This window comes from Barbatula barbatula, assembly GCF_947034865.1.
Source record: "Barbatula barbatula genome assembly, chromosome: 24".
Lineage (NCBI taxonomy): Eukaryota > Metazoa > Chordata > Actinopteri > Cypriniformes > Nemacheilidae > Barbatula > Barbatula barbatula.
In genome coordinates, this window is record NC_136787.1 from 8071715 (window position 1) to 8093192 (window position 21478).

Genomic DNA, 21478 nt, shown 5'->3' on the forward strand with positions numbered 1-21478 from the left:
CGATCACACTCCGGGTGAACATTGTAAAGTGCCTCTGTGATCATTCCTCTAGAGTGCAAAAGCTCATTTTGCTTTTTTTCATATTTGTTGATGTGCCTTGTTTGAAATGGATAGCCTGAAGTGCTTCTCCTTTTTGGTTGACGAGATATGGACGAAGTGTTTGATTAATTAGACTCACGTTGTTGATCGTAATTCTAAGTGCATCCTGATGCGAAACGTCATTGTTCCCTATGGCGCTGGACGTAACAGCCTTGCTGAGATTTTAGCGGATGTACATCATCGACCCGTTTGCATATACCCCATTCTCCATATTATATCTACGGTAGCCCTAAAAGGACAAACTGCTCTACAGAGCGTGTTTTGTAAATACGTTATCTCCTTCAGCAAAGAAGCGAAAACGTGACTGCATATTTTTCCTGTGTCAGCCACCTTAGCGCTGCCAAAGGGAGAGGTGGAGTGAGCCGTTGGTTGCAATTCACTACCTCACAGCTAGATGCCGCTAAATTTCATACACTTGACCTTTTAGACCAAAATTCAGCATTTTAAAGGACTTCTTTATGCAGTTCTGAATGATGCACTACTCGCACAATATTCAAGTGTAATAATCTTGTATTTGGAGTTACAGTCAGTTCATATGTACCACTAATAGCAAAGATCATATTTTCTTAATTGAAACAAGAAACCTTGTAATAAACTATTGTGATTTCTCCTATTTACCTTTTGACGTCTTATCTGTCTCTCTGTTGTAGTTGTTTGTGCTCAGGGACTTCAGGCCAAAGATAAGACCGGCTCCAGTGACCCCTATGTGACGGTCCAGGTGGGGAAAACCAAGAAGAGGACCAAGACTATTTACGGCAACCTCAATCCTGTCTGGGAGGAGAAGTTTCATTTGTAAGTATGATCTGACAGATCTCATCTGTGTGTCTACTGCCTGTGGCACGTCTGCAGTTTCAGGTCTTATTTATTATTTCAGTAGCGTCTTGTCATCTGAAGGAACAGGGTGAGAATGGCCCACTCAGTGCTGTCAATCTTTAAATGTCCTTTCCAGTCTATAGTCTTTACCACAAATGCCACTAAAGCCCCACTAAACCAAATTCATTGAACCGTTGGTGATATAACTCAATCTTATCATATCACAGTGATACTCAAGAGTCCAATAACAAACAACATTGGAAATGCGACACTTAAATTTAGTCTACATTATTGAAAGCATCAGTCCTAGTTGTATCTGTTGTTAAGCAGGAAGTGACTTTATAGTTATAGCTGCATACTGTAGTATGTAACTGCAGCATTATATGTCATCCTTTAGTGAATGCCACAACTCCTCCGACCGCATCAAGGTGCGTGTTTGGGATGAAGACGATGACATAAAATCACGAGTGAAGCAGCGTTTAAAGAGAGAATCCGATGACTTCCTGGGCCAAAGCATCATCGAGGTTCGCACGCTGAGTGGAGAAATGGACGTTTGGTATAACCTTGGTAAGTTCCAGACTAATAGTGTATGTGTTGCGTCAAAGAGTCAAACCTTCCTCTATGCTGCATCCACTATGTTTTATTGTCATGTGACCTGTATGCTCTTTCACCTATGACATATTAGCAACGCTAATTTACATCCTGTAAATAGACGTTGAGATTTAAAAACAGATATCCGCCTTAAAGTTTTCTGCTATTTTTATTTGAGATTTTACATTTGCTCAGCTCCTGCGGAATCATGGGATAGGTTAGTGTCCATCCAGTGCTCACGGTATTTCTCGCCCATTGTTTTTTGCATGCTGAGGTTTTCGGACATACTATCGTGACTCTTACTTATTTTCACCTACTATATACAGTAGTATGGAAGTAGGTGATTTGGGATACAGACCATGTCTTGTTATTGTGCCTGAATGTGTGTTGGTCTTTTGTGGAAAAAGATTCATTTCGAAGAGGGTAGGCCTGTTATTTGGTGTCACTGGTGATATACGGTGTCCACCTGCCAACCGATCGCATCACCGTGGCACCGACCCCACCGTCATTTAGAATTTTTATAGCAATAAATCAACTAGTTTAGTTAAAGGATTTTACGTCAAAGAATGGGTAGTAGAATATGTAAGCACTGTCAAGAAGAGCCGGTTACGTTTTTAAAAGCCAGTGCTTGGCCATTTATTTAACATAAAAGTTTTTTGTTTCGTATTTCGTTTCTTATTCATTAGTTTTTTTTACGTAGTGTTTGCCAGTTACTCGGTTTGTTAATAGAGGCAACTTATGTAACGTGAAGGTTTCTTTAATCGTATCTTGTTTTTTGCTTAGTGTGTGCAGTGGTTATTTGTTTTGTAATGGCTGTGCTTAATATAAGCAAATATCATTGTACTTTTTTGTAGTTGTGTGTGTTTTTATTAAGAAAGACCTTAAATTGACGTTTCTGAATTTCCACTAATTCAAATCAAAGTAAAATGCACACGGCCCTTCTTCGACCACACCACAGCAAACCAGCCCCGCAGCAAAACAGTAAGACATTCCTCATATCTCCTAATCCACGGCGTAAAGAAAATGATTTTGTGAATAGTTTCTTTAAATCGTACAAGTTCACTTTGTTTTCATTTTCTTGGTATCGCTGGGTTAAATATCTGTTCTGTTGTGACGTTGATGTTTCTTGCAGTCACACGATCTCTGTATCAATACACATAATAAAAATGCATTTCCATCCTCTGTTATTGAATTCTGGAAATTGCTCAAGATGATAAATGACACGTATGGGCCATCTCTCTGGCCATCTTTAAATGGAGTGTGGCCCTTGAGTTCAGGATTTGTGTGTGTACTCCATTACCCACGTCTCACCTCTTGACAGCCCGTCTCGTCGTGCCCAATTACCCAAGTGTGCATCAGAACTTTCAGAGCTGTGAAATCTACTGCTCTGATTTCAGTTTCATTCTGCTACAATCCATCTGGTTTATCTCTCATTTAATCTGTTACAGTCTGCACTGGCCTCATTTCTGCCGTCTACAAGTCTGCATCTGACCACCACATCTGCTGTAACAATTATTCTCAATAGCAGTAATTCAGCTTCACGTCCTTTGTCTGTTTCTCTCTCTCTCTCTCCCTCTCTCATCCTCCTTGATTATTATGTAGCCCACTCCAGTCGGAAATTCTCCACGTAGCCGACACATATAAATTATCTCAATAATTTGCCTGTCAGCTGAAACGGTTGGGAAGAGAAGAACACTGAATTTCTATTATAAGATCTTGAAGTGGTTTTGTGTGTGTGAGGAAAAGGCAGAACATCAAATGTGAGAGTCAAACACGTATAGGTCGTAAACCCGCCCTCTCTACATATATGTAAACAAATAGACACCACACACTAACACATTTACCTGCATTTTGATTTAACCTAACCCCGAAAGTGTATTTCATTCCTCCGCGTTTCTTAAATATCACCGCACATAATCACGTGTCTGTCACACAACAGAAAAAAGAACAGACAAGTCTGCAGTTTCTGGTGCCATTCGCCTTCAGATCAGCGTGGAAATCAAGGGTGAAGAAAAAGTGGCTCCCTATCACATCCAGTACACCTGTTTACATGAGGTAGAACATCACCGCAACTCATTTACACTACAGCGTATCCATAACATGTAAACAATGCTGTCGTGATCACCAAACATTAACCCGTGAATCCTGTTTTGTGTTGTTCTTCACAGAACCTCTTTCACCACATCACAGACGTCCTTGGCCTGGGTGGGGTGAAGATCCCTGATGCCCGTGGCGATGATGCCTGGAAGGTCTACTTTGATGATGTGGCCCAAGAGATAGTGGATGAGTTTGCAATGCGCTATGGGATTGAATCCATCTACCAGGCCATGACGTATGTTTTATTAAATTATTAAATACATCAACCCACTCGTCCACCGGTTTCCTGTGCTGACCTCGTTTCCAATGACTTCAACATTACATTAACATTGAACTAGAAGTGTAATACACAGTCTACAGTGCTTGTAAAGTTTAATCTGTCGTGAACATTTAAAGGTGCAATGCGTGATAGTTATGTATATCATATTGCATTTCTGTCAATAGATCCTCCTTAATATGTATTCAGAGGACCTTACATAATGAAGCGTTATATTTTTATTACCTAGGAATGAGCTGTTTTTATCTAAATACACCGCGGGTCCCCTTACATGGAATTCACCATGTTGTTTCTACAGTAGCGCTAAACGGACGAACAGCTCTACGGAGCGTGTTTCGTAAATATGTTAGCTCCTGCGGCAAAGACGTAAAAACGTGACGACATCTTTGTACAGTGAGAGCCACCATAGTTCTTCGAAAGGAAGGGATGGAGTGAGCCATTGGTTGCAGTTTGAAACCTCACCACTAGATGCTGCTACATTTCATACATTGGACCTTAAAGAACATGCTCCGCCTCTAAAACAGCTTTACTGTGAGGATGACATCATCGTAGCCAACTGTATAGATATGGGCTGCTTGACATTCTACAAAATGTTTAGATATTGCGACTATTGAAAAGTCTTGCAATAGTTTGCGGAGTCATTTAAAGAGATGGTCCACACAAAACAAAAATGTAACATTTGAAGGCAAGAAGTCGTCTTGGATGGAGGGAATTACATTTATATTTTTACATTTAGTCATTTAGCAGACTCTTTTATCCAAAGCGACTTACAAAGAGTTCGGATAGCAATAAGCGATATGTCAAAAAAGAGCAATAGTACATTAGGTGCTAATACAAGGAATTAAAGGAGTATTTCACTTCATCACAAATGTGTCCCTATTGACTTTCCATAGTACAAAAAAATGAGGTAATGGGGACAAATTTTGATGTGAACTACGCCTTTAATAAACAGAAAAGGAGGTTCTCTGAGGAAATTGGCGGAAATCATGGTCATTGTTGATACATAAAATGCTCATGGTGCCCTTACTTCGAAAAATCAGATACGATATTTGTAGGTGAACTGTCCCTTTAAAGCCAGTTGATGTTTCTAATGCTAATTTGCTACCATTGGGATACGTTGAAATGCTCAAGAAGATTAACTTAACCTTCACATGCTAAAAGCCTTCCCTGAAGAGAGTGTTGGCAGTTTATCCATTCCAGGCTCCATTCCAGTAATGAATGACTACTTTTCATGATTCAATCAATATCTTGTCTCAGTCAGGATCACTTCAGATTATAGAATTTACGAAATACCCCCTTATGTTCATTTTTAAACTTCAGACCATCTACATCCAGAAACCCATTATACTGTATCTGGCTGTTTGTTTTCAGTCAGTCATAAGTAAAGGAAACTGTGTTCTCTGTTTTTGCGGGCGTATGTTAGAAGGCAGTGAGAAAGTGTACGCCTGTTGTGTGTCTGGTTGTTAATGACCAGCGTCAAGAGTGTGAAGAGACACATTAATAGTGCAAATCAGTCATATAAAGGACACACGTGAGGCCATATCTCACACCAAATTCCCGTCTAACCAGCCAATTACAAGAAATAAACTAGACCTCTATCAGACAGACCTTTAGTGGTGATTCATTGGCAATACTGTATAGTATGTCTTCTTTCAATATTTAATTATTTTGCCAAATTCAAAACCAGTATGTGACTCTTTCTTCTGTGAAGCACAAAAAAAGATATTTTGAGAAACGTCTCTGCGCATTTGTGTTCATACAATGGACGTCAATGAGGGCCGATGTTGTTTGGTTACCAGCGTTCTTCAAAGCGACCAGCGTTCTTCACTTTTATGCCCCGCAGAAGAAAGAAACTCATACAGGTTTGAAATGACATGAGGATGAGTGGATGGTGAAACTGACTAGTTTCTAACTTTGGTCAGCTGGAGATAAATTATTCTGCGGTTTGTATGTATAAATGTACAGAAAGCAAATGTACATTGTGCGTTTTCTCTCTGTTTGTGCTTGCAGGCACTTTGCATGTCTTTCGTCTAAGTATATGTGTTCCGGGGTTCCTGCTGTGATGAGCACCCTGCTGGCCAACATCAACGCCTACTACGCCCACACCACCGCATCCACCAATGTCTCCGCCAGCGACAGATTCGCTGCATCCAACTTTGGGGTATGCTCAACTATTACACACCGCATACTGAAGAACAGGAAAAATGTATAAATGTGTACTTTGTATAGACTATACATGTGCAGTATATGGTCTCGTATATAATTATGCTTTAAATTACTTATATGGAACTTATATCTGGAATAGTTTTTACTTAATATCAAGATATCAAGAAACTCCCTCCACTTTTATGAAATATATCCATGGATTTATATACACAGACATGATTTATTTATTTACATTACATTTTTCATTTATTGCTCAAATGCCTGGTCATTCAGTCGGGCACATCCATGTCATTCAGGTCGAGTCGCCCAAATTCATGACCTGAAATTAGATTTAGATGACTTGATTCAATTGTAATGAATCAAAAATGTTGTACATTTGATAGTTTATGTCAATGAGATGTCGTGCATTACTTCTGAACGTGGAGGAAGCATGGGATAGATGAGATATTTATAATGTCAATTAAATTGAATCACAGATTCAGACTATGTGTCTCAATGTGTCAGCAATTCATCTTATTTAACATTCAGGCTTTTGCAAGGAAACTGTTCAACACAAAATCGAAAGGCAATTTTGTGAACGGAAGTGTCTATTGTGGCCAACATTTTACAAGTTTGTATTGACAGACCGCTGAGTAAAGCATCATGGGACACGCTGTTCTATTTATTGTTATGGGTTAAAACTCTTTGGCCAATTGCAATCTGTAATTATTTTGTCATGAAAACTGTGTTTGTTGTTAATGTTGTTCTTTTCCAGTGACAAATAAGCTTGCTAATGCCACTAGATGTTTTATAAAAAAAAGTTATTAACGATTTAAATACATTAACATTTGAATACATAGATTTTGTATTGCCTATCATTGCTTTTTACAGATCTTCAGTATTTTTCTATTCTAACAGAAAGAACGATTTGTCAAGCTGTTGGATCAACTTCACAATTCTCTGCGCATTGACCTCTCAATGTATCGAGTGAGTTTTGGTGGCTTTTTCATTTACAGCCTATTTTTGGACCCTAAATAGTCGATTCGTGTTCATTGTATCATGTCTTTGTTAGAATAACTTTCCTGCGAGCAGTAAGGAGCGTCTGCAGGACCTCAAATCCACTGTTGACCTCCTGACCAGCATCACCTTTTTCCGTATGAAGGTACAGAACGCAGTCTTAATAAACAACGCTAACACTGCCTTCCAGTAGTTTCCAAAATGGGAATATTTTCTGGCAGTGGTTATTCCGATATCCAAATAAACTGACATAATGCAAATACAGTGGATCCGCCACTTATTTCCCTTTTTTATCTCGCTCTCTATCTCCTCACGCTGGTCAGGTCCAGGAACTGCAAAGTCCTCCAAGAGCCAGTCAGGTTGTGCGAGACTGTGTGAAGGCCTGTCTCAACTCCACCTATGACTACATCTTCAACAACTGTCAAGAGCTGTACAGTCGCCAGTATCCTCAGATTGGAGACACGGTTAGAAATTCAGTCCTTTATTAAATTTTCGAAAAAATATATTAAAAGCGAAAGTTTGCAATAGCTACACCGCACAGAATTATAAAAGAAGAAACAAAGCCAAGCTCCCCTGTCGGCTATTGTATTTTTTTTTTTAAGAAATTCGATCAAATATTTTATATTTTCTATCAGAATAAGGAAGAAATCACTCCAGAGGATCAAGGTCCGAGTATTAAGAACTTGGACTTCTGGCCTAAACTCATCACCCTCATTGTGTCCATCATCGAGGAAGACCGCAACTCTTACATTCCTGTACTAAACCAGTGAGTTTGCTTAAATGTATACACACCCTGTCTGACTTTTTTAATTTACTGTTAGAGGTATGTGTTTAGGTAAAGTGTTTGTTTCATTTTGTGTACTACTTACTATAATTCTCCTCCCAAAAAAACTAATATATATATATATTTGCAAACGAAACAAGTCAAAATAACAGAAACTATGCTCTATATATCAGACCTCAAATGCTGCAAAGAAAATAAGTTCATATTACATTTTAAGCAATGCAATAGTAATAGTATTTCTACAGTTGACAGTTCTACAAATGTGATAACCTTGATTTGTATCACAGTTTTAATGTGTCTTGTCATGCTGTCAGTCTTTCACATTGCTGTTGGATGACTTTGTCTCTCCTGAGGTTTGATTTTGTTGAAATTCAACAAACACTGGACTGAAATGGCCACAATACATCTAGAAATGATCAATGCTCAAATAGACATCATTGTTTTTGATGTCGTGTAGATTTCCTCAAGAACTGAATGTGGGGAAGTTAAGCGCTGAAGTCATGTGGAATCAGTTCTCTCAGGATATGAAATATGCCATGGAAGGTCAGTGATTGTGAATACAGGTTTTGTCTGATCATTTGTATTTGCACTAGTCATAGTGGATCGAAAACTAGTGCAGGAACCTCTAAAAAAATGTTTTTTATCCTGTTGTGCATGTTTCAACATTAAACTTTGCTTGGGTTGACCAACATTACTTACTTAATGAAAATTCTGTCATCATTTACACGCCCTCTTCGACTTACTTTGTTCTGCAGAACATAAAAGAAGATATTTTGAAAAATGTTGGTAACAGAACAGCAACCCCGTTCACTTCTATTGTAACCAATGCAAGTGAATGGGGGGCTGTTAACAACATTCTTCGAAATATATTTTTGTATTCTGCAGAAGAAAGTCATGCAGGGTTGATATGACAAGAGGATGAGTAAATGATGAAAGAATTTTCCTTTTTAAGGTGAACTACTCCTTTAAATATATAACCTGGGGCATGTATACATTGTCATCATTGTTACATAGCACACATTGTAAACATTACGAATGATTGTCTGTATCACCAGCAAAAAATCTGAACTGGTCCAGGCTGATTTGAAAGGAACGCTCACCCAAAAATATGCCGTATTCCATTATTTATTCATCTTCACGTCGTTCAAAACCTGAATGACATTGACTTCCATTGTATGGACACAAAATCACTGAGACTTTACTTAAAATATCTATAACAATATAGCATATCTAAATTTAAAATGGATTTAAAATTAAGTCATTATTGACGTGTTGTGATTTGTTTCGCAGAACATGAGAAGCACCGGCTGTGTAGGAGCGCAGACTACATGAACCTGCACTTCAAGGTCAAATGGCTGTACAACGAATATGTCAAGGATCTGCCGGCCTTCAAGGGAGTCGTGCCCGAGTACCCAACGTGAGAAACCTCCTTATGACCTTTTCAACCAAACACATACATGAAAACACAATTTTGATCCTCTTATATTTTTAGATGGTTCCAGCAGTTCGTCTTACAGTGGCTTCATGAGAATGAAGACGTGTCAAAGGAGTTCATGCATGGAGCCCTGGAGAGAGATAAGAAAGATGGAGTGAGATGTTTCTCTTTATGTTCCTCTTAAAGTTATCTTGAACACATTTAAGATAATCATCAAGGAAAGATTTGATGATATCACAAAATCAACTGAAATCTTAAAATGATGTTATGTTTTTTAATATGTATTAATGCAGTATTTATATTTATGAAATATATTAATATTAATATTAGGGCTGTCAACGATCAATCGCATCCAGAGTAAAAGTTTGTGTTTACATAATATATTACTGTGGAATGTGCAAATTAAGTTGTTATTACAAACACCTACACATATATGCATGTATTTAAGAAAATTCAAAAATATAAAAATGTATAAACTAATTTCAACTATTGGTAGATTAAAATAAATACATCAAAACTTCTTCTAAACACACACACACACACACATATATATATATATATATATATATATATATATAAAGATATTAGCCTTAAAACTTCTATTAGACATATATTATGTGAACTTTTATTCTGGATGCGAATAATCGCTTGACAGCCCCGATTTATATTTATATATTTATGTGGCTCTCAACACAAAATACGTATACGATATTTACATGATTTAATATCTTGATATTGATAATAGCGTTATTTATATCACAGTAATATGACGGTATATATGACACCCCTTAATTATAACATGGATTTGACTTGACAATTGATATTTGAGTGCAACAAAAACACATTTTTATTCTCTCCTCAGTTCCAGCAGACGTCTGAGCACGCCCTCTTCTCCTGTTCGGTGGTGGACGTCTTCACTCAGCTCAACCAGAGCTTTGAGATCATCAAGAAACTGGAGTGTCCCGACCCCAAAGTCATGGCCCTCTACTGCCGCCGATTCGCCAAGGTGGACCGACGTCCCTCTTAATGCAATTACAAATACATTCACGTCACAACAAATGTCGACCGTCAAAGCATTATCTCGTTTCTAGATTTATCTGAGATTTAAAAGAGAACGGTCCTTTTTAGCCAAAGGGCATCTGGATGGAATGAAGAATTTCAATAGGACGAAAACATTTGTCTGAACGAAAGAAATTCTAATCGAATGAAATGTTTAATGCAGTCATATCAATCAAGCTAAGCTCGGCAACCTTCCCTGATGTCCCCATCCATAAAAACAAATATTTCACCTTGAATTTTTATTGGACACGTGGCGGAGAGCTTATTGGGCCGATGGCCAGCGGTTTTATGAGAAAGATGTGATGCTTCAGTTCTAGATTGCCCAAAACATCAGCGTTGTCTTCTGTTTGATTGTGGACACTCAAGAAATTACATTTTGGTTTCAATCTCATAATTTTTTTTACAGACCATCGACAAAGTTCTCCTTCAGTATAGCGCCATTCTCAAGAAGAGCTTCCCATCGCATTGTGATAAAGAGAAGATTGTAAGTCTCCCTCCTGATACTTTCCATGACATGTCTGCTAGCTCGACGTCTTTTCTAATAAATCTCTCTCTCCCCGTCTGTCCTCAGCCTTGTGTCTTGATGAATAATGTGCAGCAGTTGCGTGTCCAGCTTGAGAAGATGTTTGAATCTATGGGTGCTAAACAGGTAGGAGAACAGCAGTGAAAGGTGACCTATGTTTGTCCTCTTCTCAATCATCAGGGACGTCTCGCAGCATAACTAAGCTTTATCTCCAGACGGATGTATTGGTGCCGCTTACCGTGTCGTTTCTACAAATAGTGACACTTGCTGGTTGAATAAGACCTGATGTGGGCTGCCTGGATAATTTGATCCATGTTTCAGTGCACGTGTGTTGTACAAGTATTTGACGGAAGCATGAGCTTAATTTGTCTCTCATCCTTAGGTTGCATCAGAGGAAGCCAGGGTATGACTAGACCAGTCAGATCTAGTCAGAAGTGAAAAGTAGAATAGTTTTTAGTTGTTGTAGACGAGTGTCATCTTAAAGGAACAGTCACCTTTAAAATGAAAAATCTGTCATCATTTACTCACCCTGTTGTCATGTGATTTTCTTTCTTGTTGGTAACTGAAAACCGCTGGTCCTTATCCAGAACCTCAGAGATGACAGTTTGTAATAGGCTAACCCAAAAGTTTGCACGGCGCTGGTTCCCTCGACCGAAAGCCTGTGCATTTTTTCCATAGACTTTTGGAAGATGGCAGAAAATAAGCTCTGTGATTAACAAAGGTTTATGATGTTTACACGTTTTGTCTATCATGATAATCTTTATAAATCAACACAACGTTTGTTTCTTTTGAAACCGGAATTCAATCGGCAGAAGTATAAAGCTAACACGATGCTATAAACAGACTACACTTAAGGTCACTCGATATCAACGTCACCACCACTAATCCCCCGACACCTCTTTCAAACTTTATTAAAAATGTGTTCCCTGGAAAGTCATTACTCTGTGAATATGTCCACATCTACGTTTTGAGAGATTTGTGCCATGTGGCATTATTTTTGAGCTTTATATGCGCAATGATGTCTTACAAAGGAAGTAGTCACTTTTAGCTAATTGTTAGCAACCGCTGTTTTTGAGACACAGTAAGGCTTTAAAAAATCACAAGCGGGTTATAATTGTGTTTACAACAGAGCTTATTTTGGGGCGATTTGCCAAAAACACATTTAAAATGCCCAAAGACTTAGCAATGGAACCGGAAATCCTAAAATGCTAACTTGCTTCTGGGTTTTGCATAGAAAAAACGTCATCTCTGAGCCTCCCTGTTGACTTCTATTATATATAATGATAGACACAAGATTATATATTTTTATATATCTTATTTTGTGTTCTGTAGAAGACAGAAAGTCATGCAGGTTTGAAATAACAAGAGGGCATCTAAATAATGACAGCATTTTTATTTTGATGGTTAACTATTCGTTTAGGCATTTGAATTCTTCATGTACTGCACTTCATACTCCGCAAGAACAGTAGCTGCACGCTTTGCTTCTTTGCCATTTTTCCACAGAGATTAAAACAATTAGAGGTGGGTGTGCACCAATGTCCAAACATACAAGATCCAGACGTGTAATTCAAAGGATCAGTATGAGCATGGACACATTGTTATGAGATATGAAGAAAGTCAATTATCTACTTTTGTTTGATTTGCAAGGTTATTGATGAAAATGTCAAAGACTGTGAGGTGGGTACAGTGCTGTACTTTCTATAGTGCTACTGTACATCTGTAGTACCGACTCCTTGACTCTCTAGTAATCCCTAGTTTAGTAGATAGAATAGAATTCAAATGTAACTGTCCTGAAGGAAATTTCAGCGCTTGGGACAGTAGTAGGTTGGTATTTGGAGATTTTAAGTCTGAAAAAAACCAAGCATAAAATGTATACAGCTCCACAGCTAACTCCTGTTAATGTACAAAAGTCATAATTTTATTGTGTTTTACTGTGTTAGTTGTTTTAGCTGTAACTTTAAGTTATTATTCCATAATCAAAAACAACCCAACTGTAGTTTAGTTGATATTAATTCACTCTATGCACGCCCCACTGTTTCCGTATTTCCGCCCATATCTCAGTTTTTCGCGGGCTTCCGGTATAGCGTTCTCCCATAGCAAAACAACGTCCTATTGTGGTCTTTTTTTGCATATTCGCATATTTTGATTTACTATCAACTTCATTTAATTATATATACATTATATATTAACTTTTGTTACATACCTGTTTTATATATTCTATCAATACATCGTTGTAGTATGAAGTTCAAGAAGCTTTAAATACCTCGTCGTGAAGGTGCGACGTCTCAATATTGCTGTGTCCAAACGGCAGCTCATTAAAACGTTTGGCAACCATCTGTTGTAAGCACTCATTGGTAAGCACGCCGGAAGCTAGATAATAACTGAGCCTAAACGCAGAGTAGTGAATAGGAATGCACAATAAAATCATGATTTTTGAAACTTTATATACGAGTTATCTGTTTTTGCAAATGAACTCTTCAAATATAGTTTAGAATTAATTGCAGAAAACTGAAGAGAGTTTGTAGGACAACAGAATGAATATTATAGGACAGCTTGAGGTATATTGATACTGCACTTATCATAAATTTATGTTTGAAAGGTTGTTTTTATAAATCGTATCGGATCCGGTGACATTAGGCCATGGTTGTTTTTAATCTGCTCAGAAAGTACAAGAAATTGCTTTCTCATCTATGTTAAGATGTGTTTGTTTCGGGGCTGATTGGTGAAGGATTGCTGACGTCATGCGGATGATTCTGCACATGAAAGAATAACATTCAAAACATTATAAAAAGCTGAGACCACGACGGTGCTTCATAATAAAACATCTGAAAATGACTTTGATCTACTTTATACAATGGTTTAGGAAATCCTACTTTCAAACAACATTACAGTGACATCTGCTGGCCACACGTCTGTGCAGCTCATAATTTCACTCTGGTTGGTAAGAAAGGTTCATAATGCTAATAATCTAGTTTCCTGTCTCTTCAGCTGGATGAAAGTGAGGAAGAGTGTGATGAAGAGTCTCAGGAGGTTTGTTTTGGGGTGGGGTTTGGGGGTCTCATCTGTGTTGGATCCATTGACGTTCATTCGGCCTAACCCTAAAAACTCCCAGGATCCCACTGTCCCAGAGCCAGCCTCCCCTAAAACATCTAATAGTAGATCCTTTGGACCTCCGTTTAGTGTCTCTCACTCACTTCATACCCTTCACAATCGTCAACCTCACTGTACAGACTTAACTCAATATATGTCCATACTGTAGTGAAGGAAATTAAAATTCTGTCCTGTACTCACCCTCAGATTGTTACAAACCTGTATAAATGTATTTGTTTTGCTAAACACAACGGAAGATATTTGGAAGAATGTCGGTAACCAAACAGATCCCATCCCACATTGACTCCCATAGTATTTATTTTCCCTAGTATGGCAGTAAATGGCGGATGAGATCTGACATTCTTCCTAATATCTTACTTTGTGTTTAGCAGAACAACTTCATAACAGGTTTGAAACAATCCAAGGGTGAGTACAGGGACAGGATTTTCATGTTTGGGTGAACTATCCCTTCAACGTCCTGAACTACATCTGAGGTTACTCTGTTTGAACCCGAGGTGAACCAACTGTCGTCTATTGAAAAATCACATTGATACCATTTGTTTTATAGTTGTTGCAAAAATTGAAGTGAAGTTTGTTGCCATCTGGTTCATGCAGTGGTCATTCATTCATTAGTGTCCGTCAGTGGTGGACTTATAAAGAGATTTGAAAGCTCTGGCAGATTTTCATAGGTGCTTTTTCTTCTTAACTTTGTCCTTAGATGGATGTCTCAAAGAAGGAGGTGTGTATTCATTGAGTTTTTCTTTTGTGTGGTCGAAAAGTACATTTGTCCTTCAATTTGTATTATACCATGGTGTGTTTGAATACTCGATTCTGATTGGCTGAAAGGTGTGCGTTAAAACAGTTTATTAGACGGCTCGGTGGAATGCTTGATTCTGATTGGCCCGTCGTGACATTTGCAGATTCATTATTTCAAGATAACAACCTCCCAAAAGTAATAACACACGGTAACCCGGATGCGGCAAATCATTTTGACATTTTTTTGGGACAAATGAAATATAAACATGTCTTTTAATAGCATATATGACATTATATTTACAAATGATTGAACCAAATTTCCTGTTCGTGACATTTGAACGACGTTTCTTACCTTAAAACACGAAAGTAAGCGGCTTTTCCTCACGGAAGGTCTGCATGTTCATGTTTTATTTCTGATGTGGCAAGTAGCTGTTTAATAAGCGTGATAATGTACAGTACAAGCTCCTTTGTATCGCACTGAAGGGGATTATTTCACAAGTCGGTGCTTATTTCTGCGATAACAACATTATCCCTTCCTTAATGCTCTTGTAGTTCCAGTCAGTTTGATCAACATTTGAAATGAACTAATGAAAATTACTGTCATTTTTACCTGTCTGATAAAAAATGACACTGTCAACATCAATAACAGCTTTAACTTGGCAAATGACCATGGTAAACAAACCACATGGCAAAAGTAGAAGTCTGTAACGTAATCCCTTAGATTACACATTTCTTGTGATGTAGTTTGGACCACCTTTTGATAACATTTTGTGACCAATGTGTCCGTTTTATCTTTACCTGGTGTATCTATATGTCCACATCACTTTTCTTTTTAAATTTTAAAACATTAAAATGAGGTAAAATAAAATGATAAAAGTCCTAGAAGTTAGTCGATTGCCTTTTTACAGAAGATTGCAATAGAACAGCGCATGTAGTTGCAATAGAAATAGAAAAAAGGCCTCAGGCCCGATTCTCATTCCGCATCTAAAACCGTGTGGAAGACACGAGCGACGCCTCTGTCTTTCTTCAAATGACCCGCGGTGCGCCACTCGGACTTCAACTTTTCAATGTCGAAGCGACGCGGCTAGAAAAATTGGGGCGCATCGCAACTGCGTCGCCCCCTATTTGCGCACGCCTGCCGCCTAACTAAAATTAGAAATTTCCTCATGGAAAAGACGCGACATGTGAATCTGGCCTTACAGTGTAGAAATGCAAATGGATGAAATATTCATGCAGTGATGGGCAAAACAAAAAGCATTCAGACGGCAATCTGACACCTTAATCTAAACCACAAGCTTTTGTCTACATAAATTAGATTCATAAATACCTGCATATATTATAGCCGATTATTTGCGGTTCGCTAATAACTGTTCACAACAGAAAGACACACACAATCGCAATACAACCAAATCAAGTTGTGAAAGATTAAACGTATTACCCGCGTGTGCTTGCGATGATGGTATACAAAATCCAATTTGAACAATTTTGTTCAACTATAAACTTTGTTTTTTGTATTTGTATTTACGACTAATGCAGTTTCGCGATGCATATTGTGATTTGCACTTATCGCGCAGATCATAGCATTATTGTTGCTAGATTGTGAAGATTAACAATGTTCTTGAACAATACACACTGAACATAAATGTTGTAAGCAAAAACATATTAGACTTGCTATCGTGGGTTGGTTGGTTCTTTTAACAGTTAAAGTGGTAGGCTTGCCAAATAAAAAACGTAATAATGTAATCCAGATTACAGTTACTATTTTACTGTGCCAGATTACGAGTATTTTGAAATGTAATGTAATTCAATTACAAGTACTTTGATTTCGGATCAACCCTTCATCCCGTAAATTCTGCTTGTTTAGTTCATTTATGCTGTTTGTGCAGCGCTATTGTTTGAATGACTCAAAGTAGTCAACGTATTTCTTTTTGCTCTGCTCCGTCTGAAGGTGGTGATCAGCAGCGGTACACAGGTAGGTTACTCTACAGTACCTGGACAGATGTATAATACTCATAAACACATCAACTTTCACAGTCAAGGGTTTCCTAACGGTCTCATGTCATCCGTTCCTTACTCACTGGGACTGTCGTTTCCCTTTACTGTGCACCATGGTCTTTTTATCCCTCTAGACCATCATACTGTGAATGAAGCAGTGATGTTATAAAACGTTGCCACACCGGGTGGTTCATGAGATGTGAAAAGCTTCACTTCTTTCTTTCACTTGCATTGAGTTTGTATGTGTGTGTTGTTTGTGCAGTTGGACACAGAAGCCAGTGACATCCTGAACGATCTACAGGTCAAACTCAACAATGTTCTGGATGAGCTGAGCGGCACATTTGGCAACACGTCAGTATTTAGTTTTGCTCGACTTTCTAGGATGATGTATAAATTGTTTAAGTTAACAAAATATTTGTCTGTAGGTTTCAGAGCCGCATCGACGACTGCATGCGGCAGATGGCCAGTCTCCTTTACCAGATCAAGGGTCCCGTGAACGCCAACAACCGTATCCAGGTTGAGGTGGATTCTGATAACATGCTGCGGCCGCTCATGGACTTCCTGGATGCAAAGTCGGTGAAACTAATTTCACCTTTTGTCAAGCAGTTATGATCTGAATCATTGGCAATAAGGATGTGTGTGTTTGTGTGTGAGCAGTCTGATCCTGTTCGCGTCGGTGTGTGAGAAAACGGTCCTGAAGAGAGTTCTGAAGGAGCTGTGGAGGATCGTGATGAACAGCCTCGAGAAAACCATTATACTTCCTCAAGAAAACGACACCTTTGTAAGATTGACAGCACTTTTTACAAGTCGGATAACTACATTTTAAAAGGCACAGTACACCCCAAAATAAAATCCCTGTCATTTACAGTAGCCTACACGCACATATAGTTTTAGGAAATGAGACACTTTTCTTTCCTTTGACAATATTTTCTATCATTTATAAGCAAATTCTTTTAAGCCGTTTACCAGATTCCCAGACTTTGTGTTTTAATTTTGGCCCGATATTAAAAAGCTCTGTGGCCGATTGGCCAATAAGATGTCGAGGTAACAATAACACCTTACAATAAGGTTTTATTAATTATAAATGTGTTGATGCATTAGCTAACATGAACTATCAATGAATGAAACTTCTAAAGCCTTTATAATCTTAGTTCATGTTAAATTCTTCATTTACTAAAATGTATTTAAAATCAAACATTGTGTCCATGCACCACGAACTAACATGAGTATTTGTATTGAAAGTTACTAACATTAACAAGGATTAATAAATGCTGAAAAACGTATTTGTTCATTGTTAGCTAATGCATTTACTGCTGTTAACAAATAACAAATAATTTATTGTTGTGTTACGATGTCAATATAACACAAAGGCAGAAACGGTAAACTAGAGACATATAGAAAATCAAGTAAACACTTATTTTGTTTATTACTTGGCTAGCATCAAAATTCTGGCTTAACATCCCAGTGGCCATTTGACATCACAAAATGACTTCTGTAAAGCATCAAAAACTCGATTTTGCACAAAAATGATGTAGATTTCTTTCATTAACTAAAAAACGAACGGCATACTTGTAACAAAATTAGTCGTCAAACACTTTTCTAATGCTATTAGCAATGGATATTTGGAACACGATAGTAGATCTATCCAGAAAAGTCCATGTCACAAGTCCTTAGATGTAGAAGAACATTTGAAATGCTTTATGCAAGAAACACATCCCAGTAATCCCATAATGATTCAAATATTGAGTAAACGCGGCGCTCCTGCATCCGCTCTAACACTTTGCTGTCGTCCTGACAGGGAACGTTCTTTTCAGCAGCTAAAGAACTGGGTCAGCTCTCCAAACTCAAGGTACAGAACAGCCGTGGGCTCATTTCTTTAACCTTATGATCTCTTTGACTCGACTCCGAGTCAACCAACAGGAGAATATTGAGCAAATATATTTCAACCTGCGGTATTTAGACACCAAGTCTTAGCCCATCAGAAATGTAACATTTAAACATTCTGCAATGCACACTTTATAGGGTTCATGCACGGCTTTGGTTTGTTTAGTTGAATGTTATTCTGCTCTAATCTGCAGGATCACATGTCCGGTGACGCTAAAAGCCTGTCGCCTAAGCAGTGTGCCGTGATGGATGTGGCGTTGGAAACCATCAAGGTATAAATAGGCACAATCTGTTTTTTCTAATGCATCACCAAGCACTATTAAGATTGTGTTTTCCTCTTCAGCAATACTTCCACGCGGGTGGAAATGGCTTGAAAAAGGCCTTCCTGGAGAAAAGCCCGGAGCTTTCCTCACTGCGACACGCGCTGTCCCTTTACACCCAGACCACGGACACCCTTATCAAGACATTTGTTACATCTCAGCATGCGCAAGGTAAGAAATACAGAGAGAGAGAGAGAAAGGGAGCAATGCAGACCATCAAACAGTACTAACAGAAACATCTGCATCTTTAGATGAACATTTTATCTTAAGTAGTTTATGTTCAGTCTGTTTTCCTGTGAACTGTGTATTTATTACATTACCAGCATTACACCAACAGGTGTCAGTGTTGAGGTATATAAAACCGCACGCATGATCCAAATATGTGCATGTTTACAAAACAAGGAATGTTTTCTCCTTTCCTCAAGCTTTTTCTTTCATTTCCTGCTATTTCCTCATGTATGTTTAAATGTCAATGTTATATGTAATGCTTTGACTGTTATCTCTTTCACTGCTTTCTCTGCCACTGTCTTTGCCCCAGTGCATAATGGGAAGGGTATGAGGATAACGGGTTGTGAGAAAACACAGCCATCCAGGGGTAGGTCACCACAGACTCCCCGAGACCCCAATATCCTCTGAACAATAATCATTTTGTACCGCCCGGGATCTTCACCCATTTCTTTTTGGGTTGATTTGCTTTTTTGTGTTTACCAATGGGGAAAATCTCAAAAAGCTTTTGCATAGAAGCAGATATCAACACATTTTGAACAGACATTGTAGTTATGTGTGATTTATTTATTTTGTCTTGATTATCAAACAAATAAATTCAATATAACAAACCTTTTATATTGTCTTCATGAGATCATCTTCTGCAGCGCTTTTTGTCTGTTTCTCTAGTTTAGATTTAGTTGTTTTAATTTAGATTTTATGATGTGATTTTTAAACGTTTCACCATATGCGTTTTGAGTTTTTTATTACCTTCTGTACTATTTGTTTCTAGGTTCTGGAGTTGATAAACCGGTAGGAGAAGTTTCCATACAGATTGACCTCTTCACTCATCCAGGCACCGGAGAGCACAAGGTTACTGTAAAAGGTATTCGTGAATTCTTTACCTCACATAACTGCTGCTGAAACCTTGTTCATCCATATTTCCTGATGATAAATCATTATTATAGTGGCCGTGGCCCGTGCTTTCTCAGAGAAAGATATTTGGAAGAATGTTATTAATCTACAGTTCTGTGACATCATTCACTTCCACGATAGAAAAAGCATTTTGTATTTTTTTGCTCTGTTGAACACAAAATGACATATTTGAAGAATTAGGAAACTTTGACTACCAAACTTTGACTACCATTTAAGTTTTTCCTGCTATGGTAGTTAAAGATGTCCCAGAACTAAACATAGCTAACACTCTTCTAAATAGCTGCGTACCAATTCGCATACTATCCATCTTAAATAGTATTCGAAAGTAGAATTTGTATGTCCCAATCATAGTATGCTGAAATGGGTATTCTCAAAGTACCCGGATGGTCTACTGTTTCCGGTGAAAATTCCAAGTGTGAATCCATGGACACTTAATAGCTGATATTACCCACAATTCACAGCGAGAGGGCGGAGTTTAGTGACGCTACATTTAGTGACGCTACATTGCATCGGACGTTTCGACACATGCGCGGTACAAATGAGTATGTGTACTCCACCGGCCTTCAGAGGGCAGCACTTTGTTGCGTTTTTTACAGGCCCACTGCAAATTAATGAAAGAAGTGTGGCATCACCATTGCAGACGACAGAGATAACAATTAGCTGCCCTGAACACATCTTTACACTCTCTTAAGCTTGAATCATATAAATGCGGTTATTTTCAATTCTCCAAACGCTCGTCCAATGCGTTCTCCATTGAACTCCTTGTTGTAGTGTTTTGGCTCCTCTGCTTTGGCTTGTTTCTTTTGTGTCGGTCTTCATCGACAACTGCACACCGCAAACTTCCTGTGTGTATTGCCACCTAGTGGACATGCGCTGATGAATGCGTTTCGTCCGGAGACGGGGTGTGTGGACGTCTGCGGACACTTCTGATGACGAAAATTGCTGCGATAACTGCGATGTTCTGCATTAGAGAAGGATAGCCACTAGAGTTTACAGAAGTGCATTCTCTGATTTTGTTTAAAGATTATGAGGGCGCATGAATTTATAAAAATGAATGACCCCCACGGGTAAACAATTTATAATAAACACTGCGATTTTCCATGAAAAACAGGAATTATAATTTTGGATATCAAGGGTGGTTTTAACTCTCTGTAACGTGTACAAGGGACTTAAAAATGACTGGATTGCAGGAATGACCCCCTGACTTCTTTGGCCTTGTTTAACTGTGTTTTGCTGTATATACTGTGAGTAAAATGCTTCTGATTGTTTTATAACATTTCTCTACAACTAGTTGTGGCAGCAAATGATCTGAAGTGGGAGACTTCAGGAATGTTCCGGCCATTTGTGGAGGTCACCATGATCGGCCCTCACCTCAGCGACAAGAAACGCAAGTTCACCACTAAATCCAAGAACAACAGCTGGGCACCCAAATTCAACGAAACCTTTCATTTGT

At 38.4% G+C, this 21478-nt stretch overlaps 1 protein-coding gene across 1 annotated transcript in view; it reads left to right on the plus strand.

The window, feature by feature from the left end:
- unc13bb (unc-13 homolog Bb (C. elegans)) overlaps positions 1 to 21478 on the plus strand; it is a 73049-nt gene that overhangs the window by 49272 nt on the left and 2299 nt on the right. Inside the window, exons 16-38 of the mRNA XM_079448966.1 lie at positions 750 to 891; positions 1310 to 1479; positions 3443 to 3558; positions 3672 to 3835; positions 5888 to 6038; positions 6941 to 7009; positions 7095 to 7184; positions 7363 to 7503; positions 7675 to 7805; positions 8281 to 8366; positions 9114 to 9240; positions 9316 to 9412; positions 10121 to 10264; positions 10724 to 10801; positions 10889 to 10966; positions 16944 to 17032; positions 17107 to 17253; positions 17339 to 17462; positions 18480 to 18530; positions 18760 to 18837; positions 18909 to 19056; positions 19883 to 19975; positions 21317 to 21476. Of these exons, the coding sequence (XP_079305092.1) occupies positions 750 to 891; positions 1310 to 1479; positions 3443 to 3558; positions 3672 to 3835; positions 5888 to 6038; positions 6941 to 7009; positions 7095 to 7184; positions 7363 to 7503; positions 7675 to 7805; positions 8281 to 8366; positions 9114 to 9240; positions 9316 to 9412; positions 10121 to 10264; positions 10724 to 10801; positions 10889 to 10966; positions 16944 to 17032; positions 17107 to 17253; positions 17339 to 17462; positions 18480 to 18530; positions 18760 to 18837; positions 18909 to 19056; positions 19883 to 19975; positions 21317 to 21476 (2674 nt within the window). The remainder of the gene's footprint in view (positions 1 to 749; positions 892 to 1309; positions 1480 to 3442; positions 3559 to 3671; positions 3836 to 5887; positions 6039 to 6940; positions 7010 to 7094; positions 7185 to 7362; positions 7504 to 7674; positions 7806 to 8280; positions 8367 to 9113; positions 9241 to 9315; positions 9413 to 10120; positions 10265 to 10723; positions 10802 to 10888; positions 10967 to 16943; positions 17033 to 17106; positions 17254 to 17338; positions 17463 to 18479; positions 18531 to 18759; positions 18838 to 18908; positions 19057 to 19882; positions 19976 to 21316; positions 21477 to 21478) is intronic.